Below are 26,061 nucleotides of genomic sequence, written 5' to 3'. Positions count from 1 at the left end.
GTAAGGATACATTGGAAGTCGGGATTTCACCGGAGAGCTAAAGACCCTAATTAAGATAGTTAACAGAAGAAAAAAAATTATGAGTAAAATTTTAATTTTTCAAAATTCGAATACATGAAAAACGAAACTTACGGGTAAAATATGAGACATGTCAAGTATAAAGACGTTTTTTATGAGAGGATGGGTAGATATTGACCATTGTAAGTAACATTTGTCGCCTTTGTATGAACACCCTTTTGTATATACTTTATGCACAAAAAAGTACGAATAAGAATCCCATCCTTATAAAAAGAACGAGCTCAATGTGACCTTGTATTCAATCCATCCTCCTCTGTAGATTTCTTCAGAGTTAGCCCTGGCTTAATTTGGCCTCCCTGAATGATTAAAAATCAAGACCAGAAATTATATTTTGCAAAAAAGTACTGAGCGTCTGTGCATGAGTTACAGATATGGCTTTCAAGCAACTAAAGTTATAACATTCTCAAACTACAATTTTCTCGCTTTAAAAATTTGAAATTTGACATATACCGAATTGGATCCTTAGCTATTGATTAAAAGTTAGTTAAAGAATCTTGCAGGTTGTTAGGAGTTTGTTAATGGCAGTTATCAAAAACTGTTTTCTCATTCTCCTATTATAAATACTAATTGTACTCATTATTTCAGATACTAATGAATGAGAATTATCCTTTCAATTTCCTCTCTGGTTTTACTTGGTTCTTTGTTACACAATTCTGATAATATACATAACTCGTCTCATACCTCTTGGGCTAAAAAAACTAACTCTAAATTATTAGAATTGCAAAGGGTAAGAGGGGGAATCTGCAAGACTGCAACTTAACGCTACTCACGTAGGCACCAATGATAAAAGGAACACTCTTAATAGAGGAAGAGCTATTTAGTGTGTGTTTGTTTTAACGTCAGCACACTTTTCAAAGTCCGTTTAACTTAATTCATGAATCTTGTAACTTTAGACTCAAATTACATTCAAAGCTTCTCAACTATAAAACAAACATGCTCTTAATCTCTTTAGTGTCAAATCAATCACTTTTGCAGGTCATCTGATGGCCTAATTGGTGTGTTGCTTTTACTTTTTCGGCACAAACATCTTGCGTCAATAACATTACACTTTGGAACAACTTCACCTTAATAGAAAATGTGCCATATGACAAATCTGTATACTGCATGAATGCTTGCTTGGTAACAAGCCAGGACCAGTTTCTTACTATTCAGTATTCACATATCAGAGAGTACAAAAATAGCTGTTCATTGTTTTAATTTTCTAGTATATATGTATGCGTGTCAGTGTGTGTACTGGTACTCTTTTTTCATGGGGCAGGAAGCACTCATACGCTGAGCAAGTCTAAAATATATAAAGTCTCCTATCAATCTTGCTATTGGTAAAGAAAGAGAAACCAATACTAGGAGTTATATCGATTAGTTTTTATCTATTCAAATAGAAAAACCCTAAATAATTAAGTAATGCAGAAGAATCACCTGTTAACTCACCATTTAAACTACTAAGCAGGTATCTCAATATTGAAAATATTCAACAACCACAAAAGTTCAATTGCCCCATTATTTAGATAATCTATTGACTATAAACAGTTAAAAAAGACAGTAAGTCATCCCAAAACAAATGCATGAATCATTAATAACCCTCCATTTCAACCAATGAGAAGATGATACAATTAGTGGCTACTGATTTCTTAAAATCCAAATTTATGTGCATAATACTATAACATTTCTGCAAATGAAATTACCAAGGTACGAGATATGACAATCAATATAAAAAGCATGTTTCACTGTTTAATTTTGAATTCAATTTCCTGAGGAACATATCATATCATGTGTATATAACTAGCATTTTTTCACGTCCATGAAGGTCATGCTTGAATAAATTTTAGAAAATGAGTAAAATTTAAGAAAAAAAATATAACGGAGAAAAGTAACGCATTTCCGGAATACAAATATGGAATTATCATAAATGAACTCGAAAACCAATAATTTCATCATTGAACCCATCAGTGTGAAATTCATTTTAATTCTTCTATCCTAATTTAAGATTGAAGCATTTAACGGAAGAAAGTACAAAATATAAATCATTTCAGTCTACCTAGCAATACCTACCAATCATATAGTTGAATGAGAAGTAGACCATGTAAAGATGCAAACCCAAACTATACCAAGCCAACCTTAGTGAGCTGGGGTCAACCCACATATTTTTAAAATTAATATTAAATAACATTTGATGTCAAAATAAAGAACATATTCAACTTTTATTTTTTTATGAATTGGGTTATTTTTTAATGAAGTTTTCTATTTTTCTGCTATTGTTATATATTTTTTGGGGTTTTCTGCTTTTTTCAATTTTTTCTGATTTTATTCATTGAGCCAACCCACCGAGTTATAGTGTGTATCAGTTGAACTCAAGTTTAACATGAATTCATCAAAAGCTTCCTTTCCTGATAATTTTTTGGAATGTATGCAATGTATGTGAAATGGGCAAACAAACACAAATAGTGGGTTGAGTTGGGTTCGCAATTTATTCGCTTGCTGCAAAGGTGTGCCGGGTTTAGTTGGTTCGCCTTTGAGCTCAACCTGTGGTGATAGGTTGGCTCCTTTATATAGCTCTCATCCAAACCCCTGTATAACCACCCTCCTCCCGTTCCCTTTAAAAGAACATTTTTCTCAATTCATGCATAATGCAAAAGATTGACATCTATGAAACATGAAAGAGACGGTGAAATCATTTTTTGAATAATTGATCACTTACTGCTCCCTTTTGGCCAGTCAACCTTCGTATTGATGGAGCCCGTGCCACAGAGGAAGCAGCTGCAGCTGCAGCCACACGTATTCTGCAACATAAAATATAAATCAGCATTCAAATTATGATTTATAGCAGTTTCATGCAACTCAGCAGATTCAGTTTTGAAAGTTTATATTCATCATGACCTCTTATGAACATCAACGTACTCATCGGTCTCATCCACAATCTCCTCCTGCATCATTGGAAACAAATACAATTAGTATCGAGGGAATAAAGATGTACTAGTGTACTGAGGGTGGGGGAATATATAAAATTACTGCCATTTACTTGCAGAAGTTCTTCAAATACATCTTCTAAAGTGATAATACCAATCACTTCACCATCTTCAATATTATCTGAAAAGGAACTATTTGTTGTGGCATCACTACGTGACTTGTTAATGCTGGGAGGCCTTGAAAACTTGTCAATGTCAACAACAACACTTTCTGACTTCTCATCCTGCTTCAGTAGTAATGGAGTAGTCAACTGTGAATCCCCACCAACCCCTTTGTTTTCTTCACATGTCTCTCCATCAGTTGTTTGAGGAGTCGTTTTTCCTTTCCCCATAGCCCTAACAACAGCAGCCATATGACTACTTCCCTTTTGGAACTCATTCAGTATATCATAAAGAGGCATATCTGATGGAACTCTGAAAATACAATATAAAACATTTCACAAATTACTGATATTTGACATTAAATTTTTAAAGAAAATAACAAGAGTAAAAATTAATAGAATCAATTTCAATTGTTAAGGACATGAAAACCATTCATGCGCTTTTACCTAATCCCATATGCTTTTAGGAGACTTCGGGGACATTTGTTTCACCAAATGATATTATATTCCCAGGAATAATATAATCAGAAATGTTATTTCTAAGAGTAGTTCAAAATACATTTGTTTAGAATGGAAGTTATAGTTGAGATAGACAATAACTCCCCACATTCTCATAGGAATATAACTTTCTCAACCCCCACCATGGGAATCAAAATGGCTTGAAATATGGGATAACTACTTTCCCAAAAATGAACAATACCCAGGAATATATTTTTTAAACTTGTAACAAACATGGAAATTCAACATTCCCAAGCTCACATGCTCGGTATGAGAGAAAGGATTGAGAGAATTTCAGTAGATTGAATAATTGGTGAAAAACAAGATAGTGATATCCGTGAGATATCACTTACATATATACCTAACAAATCTAACCAACTTGATGAGTTGGCAGTACTTAACAGAAAACAGAAAAATATACTATGAATACAATAAAATAATAAAAGTATTTATTATCCTAATCTCTTCTCTAATACACCCCCCACAAGCTCAAGGGGGATGAAACATAGCAGATGGATCAGCAACATTGAGCTTGGAACGCAGAAACAGAAATCTCTTGGGCAACAGGGTCTTGGTTAAAACATCTGCATATTGATGCTGAGCGGGAACATGTGAGACAATAAGAGCTTAATGATGACTTTTTCACGAACAAAAAAGATGTCGAGTTCCATATGCTTAGATCTTGAGTGTATAACAGGATTGTGAGACAGTGCTACTGTGCTTTGATTATCACAGAGCACTATAGGAGTGTTTAGGTGAACTTTCAGTTCCTTTAGAAGGGATTGGATCCACAAGACCTCAGTTACAGCTTGAGCTAAAGCTCGATATTCAGCTTCAGTGCTTGACCGTGCAACAAGCAATTGTTTCTTGGACCACCAAGACACCAGGTTAGGACCAAGGTAAATGCAGGCTGCCGAAGTAGACCTTCTATCATTGGGATCAGCTGCCCAATCAGCATCAGTAAAGATTGTAAGATTGAAGGAAGAAGTGGAGCGAGCAGGGGTAAATACCAGACCATGTTTAAGAGTGCCTTTGAGATACCTAAGTATCCTTTTAACCACTTTCCAATGTTCCTCCATTGGAGAGCACATGAACTGACTCACCTTATTAACACTGAAAGCAATCTCAGGTCGTGTAATTGTGGCATATTGCAATGCACCAACTACAGACCTATACAAGGTAGGATCATCAAACAAGGTTCCCGTTTTAGCAAGTTGCTGACCACCAATCATAGGAATGGAGATTCCCTTAGAGTCTTCCATTTTTACCTTGGTAAGAAGATCAGAAATTTATTTGTGTTGAGATAACAGTAACCTCCCATCAGAAAGTGACTTGACTTCAATACCCAAGAAGTAGTCCAAGGTACCAAGATCTTTGAGAGAAAAATTTTCATCGAGTTGATCAATTAATTTTTGCAATAAGGAGGAAGAATTGCCAGTGAGAATAATGTCGTCTACGTAAACAAGCATGCAGACAGTAGCAGACGAAGTAGAAAAAATAAACAAGCTAGGATCACACTTGCTTTTGTGAAACCCAAGCTTCAGCAGGACAGATGTTAATCTGTCAAACCAGGCACGAAGGGCCTGTTTGAGACCATACAGAGATTTGTGTAGTTTGCAGACAAGGTGTCTATTGTTGGGTTCAATGAAACCAGGAGGCTGAGACATATAAATGTCTTCCTCAAGCATTCCATTAAGGAATGCATTATTAATGTCAAGTTGTCGAAGGGGCCAATGAAAAGTCACGGCAAGAGAGAGAACAATTTTGATGGTGACAGGTTTAACAACAGGAGAAAAAGTTTCAGAAAAATCAAGGCCAGGTTGCTGATGAAAGCCTTTGACAACAAGTCTGGCCTTGTACTTGTTAATTGAGCCATCAGGATTTTCTTTAATACGGAAAACCCATCTGCAGCCAATGGGTTTTCTGCCAGAAGGTAATTCAACCAATGTCCAGGTACAGTTGTCATGTAAGGCAGTGATTTCAGCTTGCATGGCAGCAAGCCAATTAGGATCAGTAAGATCAGTTTTGACAGTTTTTGGTTCAGTAGTAGACAACAAAAGTGTGGGGTTAATTCTGGGTTGAATAATCCCATTTTTTGAGCGAGTGGTCATGGGATGAACATTAGGAGGTATGTTTGGAGGTGAATTTGAAGAAGATGAAGCAGTAGCGGAAGTAGTAGAGATGTTAGCAGGCGTAGTAGAGGGAAGGAAATTGGATTCTGAGGAGTCAGAACTAGCAGAAATAGTAGGTGGTATTATGGTAGAGGAAGATGGGTTGTGTGAACAAACAAGAGAGGGAAGTGTAGAAACAGATGTGGCAGGGAGAGAGGCTTGGGGTTTTGTAATGAAAAGGTCATTATAGGGAAATCTGCCTTCATTGAATATCACATCTTTGCTGATATAGATTCGGCCAGACCTGCTTAGACATTTGTACCCCTATGACTAGGAGAGTATCCCAAGAATAGACACTCCTCTGATCGAGGTTGAATCTTATGCTGATTGTAAGGTCTAAGTAATGGAAAACAAGAGCAACCAAAGACTTTGAGAAATGTATAATCTGGATCCCTGTTATGAATCAGTTTATAGGGTGATTGAAAACCAACAGAAGAGGAGGGTAGTCTGTTGATTAAGTAGGTAGCAGTTAAAAAGGCATGATCCCAAAATTTTAGTGGTAAGGCCGAATGGTGAAGCATTGCCAATCCAAGTTCAATTACATGTCTGTGTCTCCGTTCAACAGTGTCGTTTTGATGATGAGCATAGGGACAAGTAAGCCTGTGAATAATGCCTTGTTGTAGAAACGGAATTAACGTGCGAAATTCACCACCACCATCTGTTTGAACAGATTTGAGAGGCTGTTTCTCGGCCAGAGCTTTAAAATTTTGAAAATTGGAATACACATCTGATTTTCTACGAAGGAGGTAAATCCACATGTATTTGGTGCAAGCGTCAACACACGTTAAGAAATACAAATAACCACAACTAGATTCTAATGATGCAGGTCCCCAAACATCTAGAAAAACGAGTTCAAGTGGTTTGGAATAAACAGTGGTGGAAGATTTAGAAGGAAGTCTATGAGACTTGGCAATGCAACATGATTCACAAAAATCAGAAATTTTATTAATAGTGGGAAGATGAATATTACAAGTTTGTAAGGCTTTAGTTAGGGAATCATGATAAGGATGCCCTAACCGTAAGTGCCACTGTTTATAGGTACTGGAAACAATGTGATTACATTTTTCAGAAAGAAAAATACAAGGATCAGATTTAAGAAAAGCTGAATTCTTCTCAATATCAATATTGACAGATTCCTTCTTCACAAGATAAGGGTGAAAATGATAGAGACCATCTTCACCAAGTTTCCCTTCAAGAAGAGTCTCGTTCAAATCCTGTGATTTGACAAAACAGGGATGAGGATAGAAAACAAAGTAGACATTGTTGTCTTTAGCAAATTTTGAAACACTTATTAGGTTTTTGGTTAAAGAGGGAACAAGTAATAGGTCTTTGAGAGACAAAATTGTGGAAGGATGCATAGGGGACCGAAACATATTAGAACCTATTGAGGTAATGGATGTACCTTGGCCATTGGCCATAGCAATGTGCTCTGCGCCAATGAATTGAGCACTCTGCAAGAGATATTGAGGGTCAGGGGTTGCATGGTGAGAGGCACCAGAATCTGGAATCCATGCTGTAGCAGTGTTTGGAGTTGGAGCAGCATTTTGAGCAGGGGATGCAGCACGCGAATGACTTGACTGGGTGGATGTCGTTGCGGGAAAGGTGAATCCAGGAGGTGGGAAACCAGAACCAGAAAATGAGCCACCAAAGGGATAAGGAGGCCACTGAACTGGACCTGAATGTCCAAGCATATTGACAGATCCATAGTAGGGAACAACACCAGGGCCAGGATTCTGAGGCACATACACATGTTGAGAACTGGAACCATAGGTGGGGTAAGGGGCAAACAGTGAATGGAAGGGCAATCTAAAACCACCCAAGGATAAGCTTGTAGAGAGTTGATAACACGTGGAGGCTTCATGTCCACGTTTGTGACAGATTTGGCATTGAACAGCAGAACCACGATTTCGTCCACCACGAGAACCACGGCCACGTCCTCCATCACGATTATTGAAACCACCTTGAGATTGAGACGAGAAATTCTGAAATGTATTGGGCTGAGAGTTTGACATCTGAGACTGCTGGAAAGCCAAATTGGCATTTGGAACACCATTTGGGACAGAAGTGGTTTGCGCAAGATTGATGGACAAGGGTTCTTGAATAACAGCAGCCTTTGCTTGTTCAAGTCTTGCTTCCTGAGCAAGAATCATGTTCTCAAGTTCAGCCGGGGAGATGATATCATCACGACTAACAAAAGCGGTGACAGTAGAAATTAGAGAGTCATACTCTGGTGGGAGACCACCAAGAATGCACTCAGCATGTTCGCGGGGCGAAACGGGACTACCAATCGAAGCAAGAGTCTCAACGATGGTGCTGATGCGGAGGAGATAATCAGAACACGATTTTGTTCCTTTCTTGATGGTGCGAAGCTCCAGACGTAATTGTGTCGCTTTGATTTTGGTGAGTGACTGAAAATGTTGAAACACCAGATCCCAAATCTGGTACGAGTGACGACAGGAAACAACACGGGCCTGAATTGATTCAGAAAGTGTTGCGAGAAGCCAGGAAAACAACAGCGAATCCTTGCGATCCCAGGCAGTGTATTCGGGATTGATAGCATTGGCGTCACAATCCTCAGTCGTGAGAAATTTCAGCGGAATCTTAGGGTTGACGACGAACCGTTCAAGGTCATGTGCGCGAATCACAGCAGTAACCTGTTGCTGCCAGGTCATAAAGTTCTTTTCATCCAGTTTGCATGTGACAGATTGGGAGAACGTATGCGAAACAGAATTGTTCGGGTTTGCGGAAGCGGAGGCCATTGGAGCAAAGTTGTGCAGGACCAGCACTACGAAGTAGAAGACAAGAATCAAGAAGAGACGCAAGGCGCGAGGAACGCAGAAAATCGCGCGAGCGAAAAATAGAGCGCGCGAAGAGAGCGCGAAGAATAGAATCGCGCAAAAAAGGGGCGCGAGAAGCAAGCCACACGAAGAGGGCGCAAGCAGAAGAAACAGAAGCCCAGATCTCACCGTGCTCACGATGATACCATATGAGAGAAAGGATTGAGAGAATTTCAGTAGATTGAATAATTGGTGAAAAACAAGATAGTGATATCCGTGAGATATCACTTACATATATACCTAACAAATCTAACCAACTTGATGAGTCGGCAGTAATTAACAGAAAACAGAAAAATATACTATCAATACAATAAAATAATAAAAGTATTTATTATCCTAGTCTCTTCTCTACTCAGGAATGGTGTTATAATACATGGAAAAAAAATCCCCTTAGTTCCTGGCAAAGTAGAGCTATATGACTAAATGGTTAGGAATTTGATCCTTAAAACCCCAAATAATTCTTAATTAAACTCAGCATCAGCTAAATTGAATAGTGCGTTCTCCCTTCTCCAAGGCAAAAGGATTTTTGCATAAGGGAGTGTCAAAGATATAAAATCACAATTGTGACACTATTTAACAATTTGTGCTTTTAGGAGAGCCACTACATGACAACAAACATACCGTGGGATTCTCCGGATGGAAACAGCACTGACAGGTGTCTCTGTTTCAGGTCGTACAGTGAGAAGACTTTTGACCTAATTTAAATAGAATATAAGTGAAGAAAAGAAAATTCAGAAAGTAATAAAATAGGATAGACTAAAGTAAAGTTAAAACGGGGAGGATTTAACACCCACCAGTAGAAGCCCAATAACATTTTTTGGATTTCCAGAATAGACAGGAACTCGGCTGTGACCACGAGCAAGAACTTTCCCCATTGCCTCCCTAATTTGAGATTCACAACTTAACATAGGTTTAAGGGATACAAATTGCAAGAGTGAATCCTAATGTATCTTCTAACCAATAATTCTACTCTCAATTATTCAATATGCAACCGAAGTTAGGTCCTACTTATTTAGAGGGAGATAACACCTTGAGAAATATCAGTCACATGCTCCAGTAAATGGTGCAGTGGAAAATATATCTTGAGCAGCCAAAAAGTCTTTATAAAGTAAGCAAAGTTCCTCATCAAACCAAAGATCCATTTTCCAAACAAATTTCAATCAACTATTTACAACCTACTTAACAATAATTCTATGTATCTTCTAACCAATAATTCTACTCTCAATTATTCAATATGCAACCGAAGTTAGGTCCTACTTATTTAGAGGGAGATAACACCTTGAGATATATCAGTCACATGCTCCAGTAAATGGTGCAGTGGAAAATATATCTTGAGCAGCCAAAAAGTCTTTATAAAGTAAGCAAAGTTCCTCATCAAACCAAAGATATTTCACGTTTTATGCTTTGTTTTACTCAATCTATCTTAGAAGTTAGAAAGGACAGATATATCTGTTCCTACAATGGGTTTGTATGGGAGTGTATGTGTTTAGCGTATTAAAACATTATGAGGCAGCAAGTACTCAACATGATAAGAATGAATTACATGGCGGGAAGTATACTTCAAAAATTAAGCATTTAGCTCTAGACAAACGTTTATCTCATTAAAAAAAAAAAAAAACCCAAGAATAATTGTAATAATAATCAAGATAAACATTTACCACAGTATTAATGTAAGAACTAGGTAAACCAAAAATTAAAGAACAATATAACACAAGTTCAACCCAAATAAATAAATTTAATGAGATAGACTAAGATGTATCGAAATACTGACCAGTCCAATTTGGAATTAACATCCAAAGAAAAAGTTGATTCAATAGGAGTCATGGCCTCTTCAGCAGTCTGGCCAAAGAAAAATCAATGTGGGGAGAAAGGAAAATTGTATACAAGTATACCACAAAAATGAATGCATAAAATATACCTTGCACAAGTTAAAATAATACAGCATCATACTTAATACTGAGGTAAAATATGAAGAAAAAAAAAAAAAACTCAAGTACAAAGGACAACATATTATTTGGAGAATACAAGTTCATGGGAAATGGATGGGAAATTTTCAAACAAGAACAAGTGAGACTTTGATTAGTTTGATAGGCATTTAATAATTTAAAAAAAAAAAAAAAAGAGAGACAAACTTTAAGCATTTGATATACCCCTGTTCCCAATTCCATGTCGAAAACCCTTGGTATTTCCTAGTATCCCAAAAAACATAAGATACTAACTAATCAAAATTACCAGATTCATGAAGCAATCCTCACATTTTTCCACATCCCGTCATCGTCAATTGTATTGAAATTATAAATTATAATTTATAAATAGGTGATAAACTTAACTCTGATGCATTGGATCTCATAAATTATAAATTATAATGCACTACTGTCATATAATGAAATATTGATAAACATTGACATTCAAAATATATCATGGGTTAAATGTGAATTTACCTTTTCAGTCAAATCTAGAGCTCCGCTAATAATTGTTGTCTCATCATGTGTCAGCTCACCACCTTTCCCAGCCTGAAAACATTAAAAAAAAAAAAAAAAAAAAAAAAAAAAAAAAAACAACAACAACAACAACAACAACAACAACAACAACATTTGTAAATCAACACTGATGACTACAATGGTAATAATTGGATAAATTTACCAATTTTGACACAATGATTCCTCAATTAATCACAGTCACAATAATAATACATATTATTTTCATACCTCCTGGCCATGAATGGAGACAAGAGCTTTTAACTGAGCCCGCCTAAATAAAGCCTCATTATGCCCCAATAGACAGTCTAGAACCTGGAACAAATATCAGTGAGCAAAAGAAAACTTGTGGCATAATCTTTCTATAAGTTAGTCTGATATAAACATTTTAAAGGGCTATTTGAGTCAAAAAAAGGCAAGAGACAAATGACCTAGTTTTCATCCAAAAGGCATGCCTATAGGTTATAGCATTATTACTCATTTGCTAACACAGTAAAGCATTCTTAATTTCTTATCCACCAAGCAAGACTAAAAAAGCCTTAATTTGTTTTTATCTATACACATATTTGCATATCAAAGTTTCACGGAAACATCATCTGATGATATGCTATTAATTTCCACTTTTTGGTTATCCAATAGAAAACAAAGAAACATAACTTCTACAGGTTAATGCATAATCAGTTTCAGCAACAGTTCATATACTAGAAAGACTGGCAATTTATCCTGCGTGATAAATTACCTTTCCGACGGGATAAGCAACTGGATAACAGATTATCATCAAAATTCGTACAAGCCATACGAAGTTAGCACCTACAGCTAGACCATATCTACTACAAATTGCTTGTGGAATAACCTGAAACCAGAGCAGCAAAAAGGAGTTGATATTCCATAACATTCATTGCGTACAAACAGTGATGCTAAACCACAGAACCATGAAAGATGGCACAATCACATACCTCCCCGAAAAACAGAACGAAAGTCACAGAGAGAATGATAGCAACAAACTGATTGAACATCTTGTCCAGGTATATCGGAAGGGCCTGCAATTGCAAGTTTCAAAGCCAAAAGTTGCTTAAAAGTCAGGCATGATTGAGAAGTTACATAAAGAGCATACATAATCAATACATACAGATACAGTCACTCAGCAAACCAAAAAGCATATGCATCTATTAGAGCCAATCCAATATCATCCCGACAATTTTCGACAAGTTATTCCAATCAGCCTAATCCATTATTTGATATATAAGCATTGTTTCAATTTAAGCACATAGAAGAAGCTAGTTTCACAGAAGTCATCATTCCAAAGTGATTTCTCCTAAAAACATAGCATGAAGCATACAAAGAGTTACAATAACCTCTCCTCCAACAAATAAGGCGTGTTACTCTAACTTGGCAATAGAGATTAAAACCAAAAAAGAGCATTACAATAATCCAAAATTATCCGATTAATTACCTCCATGGCAGCAGCATTACACAGAAGCAGAGTCACGAGAAGCTGGTGTTGTTTTTTAACTACAGGAAGTATGACCGCTGCATGCACGCACGCAGACACAAAATGTTACACACAACTCCATAGTTAACCAAAAAAAGCACGTTGACGATTGCGAATTCGAAATTCCGTAATCCAATGAGATTATGCGAAAATACGATCGCTGAAAAACAGAGAAACGGAATAATAAGAGGAAATGGAGTAGAAGAGGAGAAACCTGCTTGCTTTTTCTCGGAGGGAGAACCGCTGCGTTGAAGAATCTCGAGGTCGACGAGGCCGAGAGACATGAGGCCTAGGGTTAGGCCGGACATGATTCCGGCGAAGATGACGAGGAAGCAGGAGATCCCGGCATAGACGAACCACCACACGGATCCCAAGGGTATGCCTTCGTGTGCAGCGAGTTGGTCCCGAGTCAGTAACCGAGTCACCATCAACGCACTCACCACATTCATCATCGTCTTCGTCTTCTTCTGTTTGTTTTGTTCGTTCGTCCTATCGTTTGGGCTCTCTTACGCTGCGTGGAACTCGTGTACCTCCCTCGCAACCAACAGCTTGGACACGTGGCGGAATCAAGGACCTTTTCGTTTGGATGCGTGGACAACGACGGCACTGTCATTCCATCTCATTCTCGATCAATCCCAGCCGTCCAATTCCGCAACCTTTATGTGAATATTTCAAAAAAAGTAAAAGATAAACAAAACATGGCACCGAATAATACTATCGTTTTATTTTATTTCCTTAAATAGGTTGTAATAATACGTAAAATGAGTAAATTTTTATTTTTAAATTCTGTAAAAAAATATTTATTTTTTATTTTTAAAATTTATAAATATTATTTTTAGTCTTTATAAAGTAAGTAAAATTTAATTTTTATAGAATATTTTTCTTTAAATTTTATCTCTCTAAAATTTAAAGTTATTATTTTTTTCTTAATGACTATTTTAAGGTATATATAAAATATTTATTTTAAAGATTTATTAAAAAGAAACTTCACTTACATGTAGATAAAATATCATAGATAATAGTGAATATCACTTAAAATAGTCACATGACATTTTAATAAATACATATAGTTAAAAATGCCATATAATAAAAGAGACAAAAAATTCCATCTCAAATTTTAAAAGAACAATAAACAAAGAAGAAGAAAAATACATGAACTAAAATATATTTAAGCATTTATTTTTATCATTAAAACAACAACATAACTTGAACTTAAGACTTTATATAAGTTATTTTAACATTTTTATTACTAGATCAACAAATGAGAGCAGTGATTTAAAACCTGGATCAAACCGGCTAGTTGGACTGGGAACTGATGGTCCAACCGGTCCGAATCTTAAGTTGGATCGGTTATGCAGTCGACCCGTTTCAAACTGGATTAAACCAGTTAATTTTCTGGTTCAACTGGTAAACTAGTAGGTCAAACTGGTTCAACTACTTTTTTTCTTATTTTTTTTAAAAAAAAATTAAGAGACCATAAACCACAAAAATAATAATGAAAATTGAATTTCTTAATGGAAGAGCAAAGAGTCTTATTAAATATAATAATGACTACTTGTTCTAATATATTTGTTTGTAATATATACAACTTAAATAACTTTTATAGTATATTATTAATTTTAAATTATATATTTAATAATATAATATCTATGTAGATATTACATATATTATTTTGTGATATCAATTGCAAGCATATTATATATGTACATATTATTTATATTTTTAATTTGTATTAATCTACAATTTAACATGCAATTTTTTATGTATTTTTTACAAAATAAAAATAAAAATAAATTCAAATAACATAGAAAAAATAAATTTTAAAATAAGATATGAATTTATTAAAATTTATAAGTATAAAATATATTTAATATGAATATTTTTTTAATAAAAATTGAGTCATGCGGTTCAACTAGTGACCCACCGGTTCAACCTTTAATCCACTGACCCAATACCTTAACTGGTTCGATGACCGGTCCGATTTTTAAAACTATGAATGAGAGGATAAACGAGTCAAGTTATATATTAACTATTTAGATTTTACTTGTCAATTATTCATCAAAGTTTATTTATTTAATCAAATAAATAAACATAAGTTTTAAATTAGATTTTGTTCTGGTATGCCTAAAAGTCTCACATCGCTTAGGAGTCGAGGTTAAGGGTAGTTTATAAACATCATTCCTCCTTAACCCACCGAGGCGCCTTTTAAATGACAAAACCGTGACGGCCCAACGAGTCAAAGCGGACAATACCTCGAATGCGATAACCCTAACGATGACAATAGACTTACGGTAGGAACAGATTTATTATTTAAATTAACTAAGGCCAAGTCTTAAAAACTTGATATCAAGAATTCATAACTCATTTATAGATATGTGATATTTCTTTCATGAAACATCTTATCAAACAGATTTATTATTTAAATTAACTAAGGCCAAGTCTTAAAAACTTGATATCTAGAATTCATAACTCATTTATAGATATGTGATATTTCTTTCATGAAACATCTTATCTTATAAGTAAGCGAAAACAAATTTCTCATAAATTTTTCATACAATAATTTTTTTATATTATTTGTATGTAATAATTCCTCTTCATAAATCATAATATTGTTTTCTTAAGAGATTTCCTACAAGAAAAGTATTAATTATAGCAAATTTTATCTTATTAATTATAGCAAATCTTATCTTATTTATGATAAAACAAACAACTTTACCATAATTTTTTCATGCAATAGTTTTATTTTATTCTTATATTATTTACATGTAATAAAACTTCTTCATAAATCATAAAAAATTTTGTTAAAGGGGGCATTTGACAGGATATAAGGTTGAATTCTACTGTACTGCTGACTTAGCTCGTCCTATCTCATCCCTTTCTGTGGTGACCGGAGGAGCAAAGAGAACAACAACAATCAGAGCGTTCCCCAAAACCTGGTCTTGACTTGTAATGCACCCCGCATTTCCTTTTCTCTTATTAGAGAGGGCAAACACACACCTGTCTAACTTTTCACTGTACTGGCATTTCGCTCTCATCGATGGAACTACTTCAACGAAAAGATTTAGTTGACTAAATGACTGGTCTAGGGTGAGAATAGCATGTGTTCTCTTCAAACTAGGTTTTCATGGGCGGGCTATTGAGAAGAATGAGGTTCTCATATCATAATCCCTATTCAAACGAGGGGAGAAGGAACTGTTAACGAACAGTAGGTGTTCTCTTCAAAGCAAGCAAGACGGTTAAAGCGATTCTTTTGAAAAGAGTCTTCGTTGAGGTGAGCTCATGTCTAATAGTAGACAGGCAGGTACATGCTTCGATATAAGGGGGTAAGCTCAGCAAGTAAAGGATATAAGGAAAGAAGCTCATAAAGTCATGACATGCAACCGAGCAAATAGAACCTTCCCTCTCTGCAAGCAAAGAAAGAAGAAGGTGAGCGATCTTAATTTTAGTTTTTCATATTTAGTAGTTATTTAAAAAAAGTCCTAAGAATATAATTTTTTGAGAACAACTTATCTATCTTTCCCATAAAAATATTTTCATGACGGGTAGGAATTTAACTTTCCTTTTTTCTGAGTTACAAGGGAAGTTTTATGTATATAAAAAGATCATAATATCTTTTTTAAAAACATAAAATATCTTTGTCTTTTTCTCCCTTTCTTTCTCTCTCTCCTCTAGTCCTCTCTCTCACCGTCTCCCCCTCTCTCTCTCCAATTTCTCTATCTCTCTCACTCCCCCTCTTTTCCTATGTTTCTCTCCCTTTTCCTTCTTTCTCGTTTTATTTCTCTTTATCCCTCTCTTTCTCTGTCACTCTCACTGTCACTCCCCCTTTGTCCATCTCTCCCTCCCACATCCCTATTTTTTTCTCTTTATTGTATCTCATTTATTTCTTGACCTTGTTAATTTTAATAATATTATTAAAGTATTTTTTTTTTGTAATTTAATGATATTTGTTAACATTTATTTATTTATTTATTTTTATTTGAATGAAATGAAATAATAAATTTTTATCCTTCTTATTTATTATGTAGCATTTTTTATTATTTATTTCTTTTGTTGAATTCTATATTTAAATAATTTTAACTATAAGTTTTCAACTTTTTAAAATAATTTAATGTCATATTTGTAATAAGATTTTAGTATATAAATATATTTAATGAGATTATTTTAATAAAGAATACTTTTGTAAAAAAATATAAACCTGAAAATATATAACTATAACCAAATATGAAAATCTTTAATTTTTTGAGAATCTTGTATGAATATTGCAATATGCCTTTATGAATAACCAAACAAATTTTAGTTATTTCTAAAAATCATGATTCTTGGAATTTTTAATTCCCAATAATCATGATTTATGGGTATGAAAAACCTCTTTCTTTACTAAATGTCCCTAAGAGATTTCCTTCCTAGGGTTTCCCAAAAAAAATTATAAGAAATTGAAACTGCAACAACATAATAAAATAAAACATTAATTATATTAATTATGGGATTTTTAAATTATAGAAATAAATAAACAAAAATAAAAGGTACCATCTTCTAAGAGTTAACCCCTCAATCTCTTATTTGCTCTTGTATGTTGTAAGAAAGGAATCTCAATTTTGTCTTGTAATTTTATGAATTCGTGTTTTGTACTTTTCTTATGTGTGATACATGTGATGTTTGAATTATATTTATAATTAATTTCATGTAATTTGAATTGTTTGAGAATTTGTGAGTGTTTGTAATTCCTTTAGAAAACCTTTGATTTATAGGGCAAAGTGAAGACTAATGTTAATTGAATGAATACGTGAAATTGAGGTTGAATTTGAGTGATTGATGGCATAATAGGGTAGTATTGAACTCTAATCGTGATTTTTACTGATTAATTTGGAATTTTGAGGTTTTAGGTTCATATTATGCAATTTCTGCATAGTCAATCGATTCCTCATGAACTAGTATTATATTGGGATTCAAGTGGGTTGTGTCAAGCACAATTTGACGTTGCTCCTACAAGGTTTCATGTCGGGCGTGACATCAGTCATGTTGGGTGCATATGCGATAGAAAGGTTATGTCCTCTTTGCATCAGACATGAAAAACGTTGCATCGAAGATGATAATGTCAAAATTAGATTTTGTGATCTTCATATGAATTGTAGCCTCAAATGTTAGCTTTCCAATGTCGTTGAAATCACTCAAAAAGATGTATAGAACTCAAGTTATGATAAAATTAGTAAACAAAAGTCAAACTGTCAAATTTAGGTTAAAATAATATAATTTTGTAAATTTTAAAAATAGTTGATGAAAAAATTAACTCTTGAGGTCAACATAGAAATTATAGATAATTATTTTATATTTTTAACAAAATTAAGATAACTTGATAACATGTATATACCACTAGCTAGATATCGTGTTTAAACCATACCACATTATAGGAGATTGAGTTATGAAAATGTAGTTTGAGAATGATGATGATAAATGACTTTACCTTAGACCCTATATCAATATTTAGGAAAGAGAAATAATAAGAGAGAACAATTGCGAATAAGTGATGACATGAGTTGATTATTAATGACTTGAGGTGTTTTGGGAATAATGATGTCTTAGGAGTTAATGTATGATATCAATATGTTACGAGATTAGTTAAGTTATTAATATTAAATGCTTAGTTTGATATTAATCTCTTAGTGACTATGGTTGACTTATTAATATATGATTAAATTATTTCTTAATGATTCTATCTTGAGGTATATTGAATGACGTTGTGTAATTATTGTATTTGAATGGTGAATATGTGACTCTTATATTAGTTAATGTCGACAATTGAGTATGATATATTGAGTATGTAATTATGATATTGAGCTATGTATGAATTAATTGATGTGCTCTAGCATTGGTACAATTGATGTGTGTGGATCATGTGAGAGTTGTATGACGGAAAGTTTGAGTTGAGGCTTAGCCACGAGGTGAACATGTGATAATCAATTGTGGATATACAGTTGTGGATGTGGTTGTGATGAAATGATGTGATATCGAATCTTGTGTGACATGCATTATGTTAGTCAAATAGCCTCATATAACTTAAGAGAGTGGTGAATTAAGTTATCCAATTTTTTCTACTTTTATGAGTTTTTAGAAATGTTTTCTCATATATTCAATTTTTTAGACAAATTGTATGTAAAGATTAATAATGCAAAACTACTCAAACACAATTAAGTAACAAGTAATTAAGAGTGTAGGGAAAGAAGAATTGTAAACTCGTTTTATATTAGTTCGGTCAATCTTGCCTACGTCCAGTCCTTAAGTCTCCAACTTGAAATTTCCACTATTCTTGTAAACCTTACAAGACGTGAATCATCCAACACCTTGGAACTCCCTTTCCTTGTGTTGAGATTCAAAAACCAACAAGGAGAAAAACTCTTTCTCCTTTACAGATCAAATTATCAAGTGGTAATTACAGAATAACTCTCTTGTAGAGTAGATTTTACACTTTGATGATCTTAATGAACTCTTTAGAATAATGCTAATGAATTTGGCCAAGATGTTTTTGTATATGATTTTTTCACAATAGAGTTCATAACCTTTCTCTGAAAAATTATAGGTATTTATAGACAATTGTTTCTTAGGTTGTGTTTCATGAAGAGTTGTAACTCTTTATAGTTTTTCAGATAAGTTACTCTGGTAATCGATTACAAGATTTGGTAATCGATTACAACGATTATTAAGTTTAAAAAATTGAAATGTTGTATCTTTTAAATTCAAATTTTTTAAGTTCCCTCTTCTAGTAATCAATTACAAGGTCTGGTAATCGATTACCAGAACACATTTTATATTCGAAATTTGAACTTTAAAGTTTCCTTGCTCAAGTAATCGATTACATAAGATGGTAATCGATTACTAGACAAATATTACTATATTTGTTACACAAACTTTTGATTATAGGAAACTTCTAATTTTTAGTCAAAAATATTTTTGTAAAATCTTTTTGAACACTTTTGTTACCTTCTTTTTCAAAAACTTATTCTTATATTCAAAAAGACTAAATTTATATTTTTTTGAAATCCTATTTTAATGGCCAAGTGAAATTTGCTATTTCTAAAAGTTCATTTTACATATCAAGCTAAGTAGTCAAGACTTATCTAGTTATTTCTTGAGATTTTTCTTCTTGATTAACTTGCTTTATCTTGACCTTTTATTTTCTTCAATACTTTGGCATCATCAAAAGTTTATGCATACGTTCTTTGACATTCATGCATTATATGCATAATTTTTGTTGGATGAGTATGATATGGAATATGCTCTAAGGAAGACTCTCTTGTATAAAAGCTTAGGGATTCATGACCTTCGGGACAGTTGGGTCTGGGAACCCCTAGTTTCCCCAATTGCGTGCATGGGGTGGAACTTGTGTGACACAATTGTCCTAACCAAACCCTGGTGTATCTCCTCCAAGTGTAGAGTGTTATGAGGATGTGACCTGACATGATTTTCTAGACTACTCTGCACATTGTCGTATGACAATGCATTGTGGTGTGTTCAATGGGTACCACATGTATTTACTATAGAGTTTGTGTCCATTGCATTACATGTGTGAAGTGAGACTATGTAGTGAATTATTGATGTGTTGTAATGGAACATGTTGTATTATCATTTGTGTCTTACCTTATTGTTATATGATAAATTATGATACTATGTTACATTGTTATTATGTTCCATTTGTCTTATTGTATTATTGTGTGTTGACCATCCTATTATATTTTGCGTCAGGATTCAAAGTGAAATATTTTTTAATTATTCTCTATTTCTTGTATTTGTTTTATGAGAATGTTGTTGTAGGTGAGATTCAACATGATATTACAATGTTGGGGACAAGATTTAAACCTTGCTTGAGGTTCACGTTTTGATAGAATGTGACATCATAGTTTAGTTAAGAATTTCATTTTGTTGATTTCTTTGTGTTTAGGACTTCATGTTAGATTCTGTTTTGTAATTATTATATTGAATACTTGTTTTAGTTTTTGAAATTTGATGATGTATTTCTATGTGATTCATTTATCTAGGAGAATTTGTGAATCTTTGTTAAATCAACAAGATTTATTTTTGAACACTTTTTTATTTTTATTATTTTATATGTCTATGTATATTGGGTAGATGATGTCACAATTTTTTTTATTATATTTCATATAATTTACATGTGTAATTACTTGTTCTAAATGAAATTAATATTAAAAACTATTATTAAAATTTGACAATAATTTAATATGCCAAATTTATAATATGAAAATATATGATAGGTAATCTAATAAATTGCAATGCAGTTAAAATTTTAAATAAAAAGTATTAAAATATGTTAATTTCATAACATTGACTTAATTATGCTGGTATCGTAATTTTTTTCTAGAATAAACTTAAGATATCATTTATTTCGTCACTATTAAAAATATTGATTGGTTCATAAGAAAGTGAGTGAAGTGAGATCTCAACCACTCATACCTTAGGATTTCAAAATAGATATAGTCATAAATAAAATGTGCAACTATATATGCCAGATGCAAGTCAACTCACAACAGGCCAAAACTACATATTTTTATTATAAGTTGTCAAATTACTGGTTTGACTTGACCCTATGCAACTATAGATTATAGAGTATTCAACCAGATAGCTTCCCTATATTTTTCGTCTTTATTTATATTTTAAATTAATCTACGCTAAAATATTTCCCATTGGTTATTACTTGAAACATACTAACAATTTTAGTGTATGCTATAGAAATAAATATATATAAGCCTGCACATCAAAACTTAATCAAATTTAATTTTACCCTAAAATTCTACACAAAAGTGATTTTTTTATAATATATATGTTACTTTTTTTTTGAAGAATGACTTTTCTGGTTTCTAATATATTTAAATTACCATAGCCAAAAATAAAAACAAATTAAATTACACAACAAATTTTTTTTGGGAATACTTTTCTTATTTCTTGAAAATAACATCACGGCATTAAAACATCAAAAAGAATAAACAAACGAAAGTTAAAAGCGAAAATAAATTGGTGATGAGAATGGATATCTTATACATTCATAGAGAAATGACGCACTTTATGCCTCTAGAATTTTTAAAAAATAATAAAGTATGGTTGGTTATTATGTGAGTAATGAGTGGAAATAAAGATAAGTGTAAGTGAAAAATTTATAAAAATAAAGAAAATAAAGAATGTAAAAAAACAAAAGTGATGAAAAAAATAAAGATAATTAATATATTTACATGTTTTTGAAAGTAAAATTTGTCTTACAAAAATAGAAATTAAAAAAACGATTAAAAAATTTAGTATCTTCTTTATATGTGAGTAAGAATAAGTTCAACTTCCATTTATTATCTATGTAAATATTTTAACATTATCAATTAATTATAAATCATTTTAAATATAAATTTTAGATAATTATTATAAAATTAATAATTTTATCACTACAAGAAAAATTATTATATAATGACATATATTCTATAGTGACAAAAATTCCATACAATTAATACAATATATATTGATATATTGTTAAAAAATATGAGTATAAATTATAGTAACACACAAAATATATTATTAAATTTTATTCAAAGTTAATATTAAAATTTTGTGTAACTATATATAACTATATATATATATATATATTATATCTATAGTGGCAGTTTTAGTATGTAATTATATGTAATATTTCTTGTAATTATTATATATGATTGTATATGATGGTATAAAAAATATCTTACATTGTTTATGTGTTGAAATGTTTCTTTTCTCGTAAAAAAGAAAAGAAATATGTATATTTTCTTTATTAAATTTTATGAACCTTATTTATTTAACGTTTATTAAAAGGAATATAAATACAAAAATTTAAAATATTGTCAGGTGCAATTTGAACACTAGTGGTGCTAGAAGCGATGAATCATGAACTACTCGTGTAAAGTTATAAGTTAAAACTCCCTACTGATTAGTATATATGTTCAATATGTTGAAATTTGAAATCAATGATCAGGCTATGGCCCAAAGGTGATGTATACTACGAGTGAATCAGGCCCATTATGAGAAATGGCCCAGAATTTGTATCTTAGTGCTACTGTAGCCAAAACTTAACTCTTATAAAAGGGAAAGCAGTCAAAGCACCTCGCTTAAAAAAAAAGGTTAAATATAAATCGTTTTGCTTTTATGAAAAATGAATAAATTTTGGTTGTAATTTTGTATTTTTTTTGTCATTTTAAATTTTAAATTATAATTTCTAGTCAAAATAAAGTGACCAAATTTTAATTTTAATATTTGTAAAAAGAATCCTTAATTTCATTTCACTAAATTTGAAAATTTATGCAACATTTATTTTATAATAGATAAATAATACCTATTTAAAGATTATTTTTTATAGGCATCATGTGTTCACATGCCATCACATTACAGTCACTTCGATCATATGATTACATAATCTTCAAAAAAGATACATAAGTAGTTATTATTATATCGTATTCTATTACAATAAAAAAAAAAATTAATAAGTACTATATCTAAAGAATAATACTTGCTATTTAATGAAACTCATCCTTTTATTTTAATTAAATTTTCAAATATATTTTTTTGGTACATCATTATAGAAAATCAATAAATATAAAACTTCTCTCTCTCTTTATATCAACAAAAATTATTGCAATGACAACAAAAAAAATTGAACTTAAACTCACATATTTATTGCAACTCTCATCCTTAGCTAGGTTAGTTTTAGTGGTTATATATAACATTTTTTTCTTATTAATAAATAATTCAATGATTATTTAGTCTTTTTTTTTGTGAGTGTACAATTGTTATCTCCAAAACGCAATTTCATGCACATTTGGTTTTTGACTTTTTTTGTTTTGTAGACACAAAGTCAATTTATTGCATGTGTGATTTTACATAATTTTATGCACAATTTAATGCACATTTGGTTGTTACGGTGATATTTGATAATGACTTCTTTTGTTTTGTAAACACAAAGTCAAGTTATTGCATGCATGATTTACATAATTTTGTTAAAAGAAATGACATGAGTGATGAAGAATTTTATTCATGTAATGAAAAATACAAAGATCATAATGATGAAAAGGAAAATGAAAGATATGCTTAAGAGTGTCATACGGGAAGAATCTATTAAAAAAAATTACTATGACAATAATAAAAAATTGAACCTAAACTCATATATTTGCGACAACTCTCACCCCTAGTTAGGTTGACATTAGTGATTACATCACTATCAAAAAAATATGTAGTAACACAATACTTGTTATTAAAAATTACTTTTATCTATATTATAGATACAATATATATTAATATATTATTAAAAATATAGGTATATGTTATAATAACATACAATATATAATGAATTTCATTCAAAATAAACATTAAAATCGTGCGTTAATATATGTTAAATACTTACTTATATTATATTTATTTAGAGGGATACTTTTTATGTGTCATTATACATAATAAACATTAAAATCGTGCGTTAATATATGTTAAATACTTACTTATATTATATTTAGAGGGATACTTTTTATGTGTCATTATACATAATATTGTTGGTAGTGCATATAAAACTCTTATTCTTATTATAATAAATAAATTTAGTGACTATTTAGTCTTTTCGTGTAGTGTATACCATTATTGTCCCAAAGTGAAATTTAATGCACATTTGGTTGTTAGGATGATATTCGGTATGTAATATGTCTCTCTTTGTTTTAAAGACACAAAGTCAATTCATTGTTTGCATGCATCATTTTACATAACTTTATTAAAAGAAACGACATGAGTGATGAAGAATTTTATTCATGTAATGAAAAATACAAAGATAATAATGATGAAAAGGAAAATGAAAGATATACTCAAGAGTATCATACATGAAGAATCTATATATAAAAAATATTATGACAATAATAAAAAAATTGAACCTAAACTCGTATACTTACCGCAACTCTCACCCTTCGTTAGGTTGACCTTAGTGATTACATTACTACTAAAAAAATATGTAGTGACATAATACTTGTTAATAAAAATTATTTTTTATCTATATTATAGATACAATAAATATTGATATATTGTTAAAAATATATGTATACGTTATAATGACATACAATATATATGTTAATGAATGCCTAACAAAAAAAAAATATGTTAATGAATTTCATTCAAAATCAACAATAAAATCATGTATTAATATATGTTAAATAGGTTTATACTTACTTATATTATATATAGAGGGATACGTTTTATGTGTCATTATACATAACATTTCTTGCGGTGCTTATAAAACTCTTATTTTTTATTATAATAAATAAGTTTAGTGACTATTTAGTCCTTTCATGTAGTGTATACCATTATTCTCTTCAAAGTGAAATTTAATGCACATTTGGTTGTTAGGATGATATTCGACATACAATATGTTTCTCTTTGTTTTGAAGATACAAAGTCAATTCATTGCATGCATGCGTGATTTTACATAACCTTATTAAAAGAAATCGCAGGATTGATGAAGAATTTGATTCATGTAATGAAAATTATGAAACTAATAATGATGAAAAGGAAGATAAAATTGACCCTAAGAATGTCATGTAAAAATAATTTAATGCTCAAAGTGATTTATAATTGGAACAAGTCAAAGAGTCCAATAAAAACAAGTTTGCTATGCATGCTTAATTTCTTATATTTATCTTGAAATTAATTATCATATTTAAATACTTTTTTTTTCTAAATCAATGAAATCTAATTCATTTGATTAAGTAGAGTGCATGAGTTGTTTCAAGCCTTTAATATTAGTTTGATTTCAATGGATTTTTTTTTATTAGATGACATGGTTCTATGTTCATGATATATATATATATATATATATATATATATATATATATATATATATATATATATATATATATATATATATTGTGGAAGAAAATATGCACAAATGTTTTGATGATGCCAAAGTGATTATAAAGCATTGAAGAAGAATCAAGGTTGAGCTAAAACAAGTTGATGCAAGAACAAGATCTCAATTGGTACATAGATAAGTCTTGTCAACTTAGCTAAGTATGTAAAAGAATCTTTTGAAATTGCAAGTATGTTTGGCCTTGAGAATAAGTTTTCAAAAATCTCAAATTAATCTCTTTAAATTTAAACAAGTTTTAAATCTTTTGAAAGTAAGTAAAAATATTTTCAAAAGACTTAACAAAAGCTTTAAAGAATAGTTCAAATCATTTCTTAAAAGAGATTTGTGAAAGAAATTATTGAGATGAAGTTTTCTACATAAAAGTTTTTGAAACAATAAAAATATGTTCTGGTAATCCATTACCAGACCTTGTAATCCATTACCAGAACAGAAAATTTCAAAGTTCAAATTTTGAATACAAAATGTGTTCTGGTAATCGATTACCAGACCCTTGTAATCGATTACCAGAAGATAAAACTTCAAAAT

General features: G+C 31.7%; 1 protein-coding gene across 2 annotated transcripts; it reads right to left on the bottom strand.

Annotated features, from left to right (window-relative positions):
- Positions 1 to 65: 65 nt before the first annotated feature.
- On the bottom strand, positions 66 to 13,190 carry LOC109791374 (DUF21 domain-containing protein At4g14240). 2 transcript variants are annotated; one of them, XM_020350671.3, is made up of 13 exons: positions 12,832 to 13,179; positions 12,579 to 12,655; positions 12,082 to 12,165; positions 11,865 to 11,978; positions 11,357 to 11,440; positions 11,090 to 11,161; positions 10,420 to 10,487; positions 9,443 to 9,530; positions 9,270 to 9,343; positions 3,095 to 3,455; positions 2,953 to 2,999; positions 2,774 to 2,855; positions 66 to 374 (listed from the first exon to the last, which is right to left on the bottom strand). In XM_020350671.3, exons 1-13 carry the CDS (start codon positions 13,067 to 13,069, stop codon positions 300 to 302), a joined length of 1,464 nt encoding a protein of 487 aa, XP_020206260.1. In that variant the 5' UTR covers positions 13,070 to 13,179; the 3' UTR covers positions 66 to 299. The 2 variants fall into 2 exon arrangements, with proteins under 2 accessions (XP_020206260.1, XP_082921225.1); XM_083065099.1 differs by lacking the exon at positions 66 to 374 and adding an exon at positions 881 to 2,669 and having other exon boundaries at positions 12,832 to 13,190.
- Positions 13,191 to 26,061: the final 12,871 nt, after the last annotated feature.

This window comes from Cajanus cajan, chromosome 1 (genome assembly GCF_000230855.2).
Source record: "Cajanus cajan strain Asha chromosome 1, NIPB_CcT2T_4, whole genome shotgun sequence".
Classification (NCBI taxonomy): Eukaryota; Viridiplantae; Streptophyta; class Magnoliopsida; order Fabales; family Fabaceae; genus Cajanus; species Cajanus cajan.
The sequence above is the reverse complement of the archived record's forward strand: the minus strand, read 5'-3'. Positions and strand labels throughout refer to the sequence as shown.

Excerpts from the sequence above, each read along its gene's own strand:
- LOC109791374 (XM_083065099.1), bottom strand. The coding sequence starts at position 13,069 with ATGATGAATGTGGTGAGTGCGTTGATGGTGACTCGGTTACTGACTCGG. Across the intron at positions 12,166-12,578 it reads GTAATGCTGCTGCCATGGAG|GCCCTTCCGATATACCTGGA; the intron begins GTAATTAATCGG and ends TTGCAATTGCAG. Across the intron at positions 2,856-2,952 it reads TACGTTGATGTTCATAAGAG|AATACGTGTGGCTGCAGCTG; the intron begins GTCATGATGAAT and ends TTTATGTTGCAG.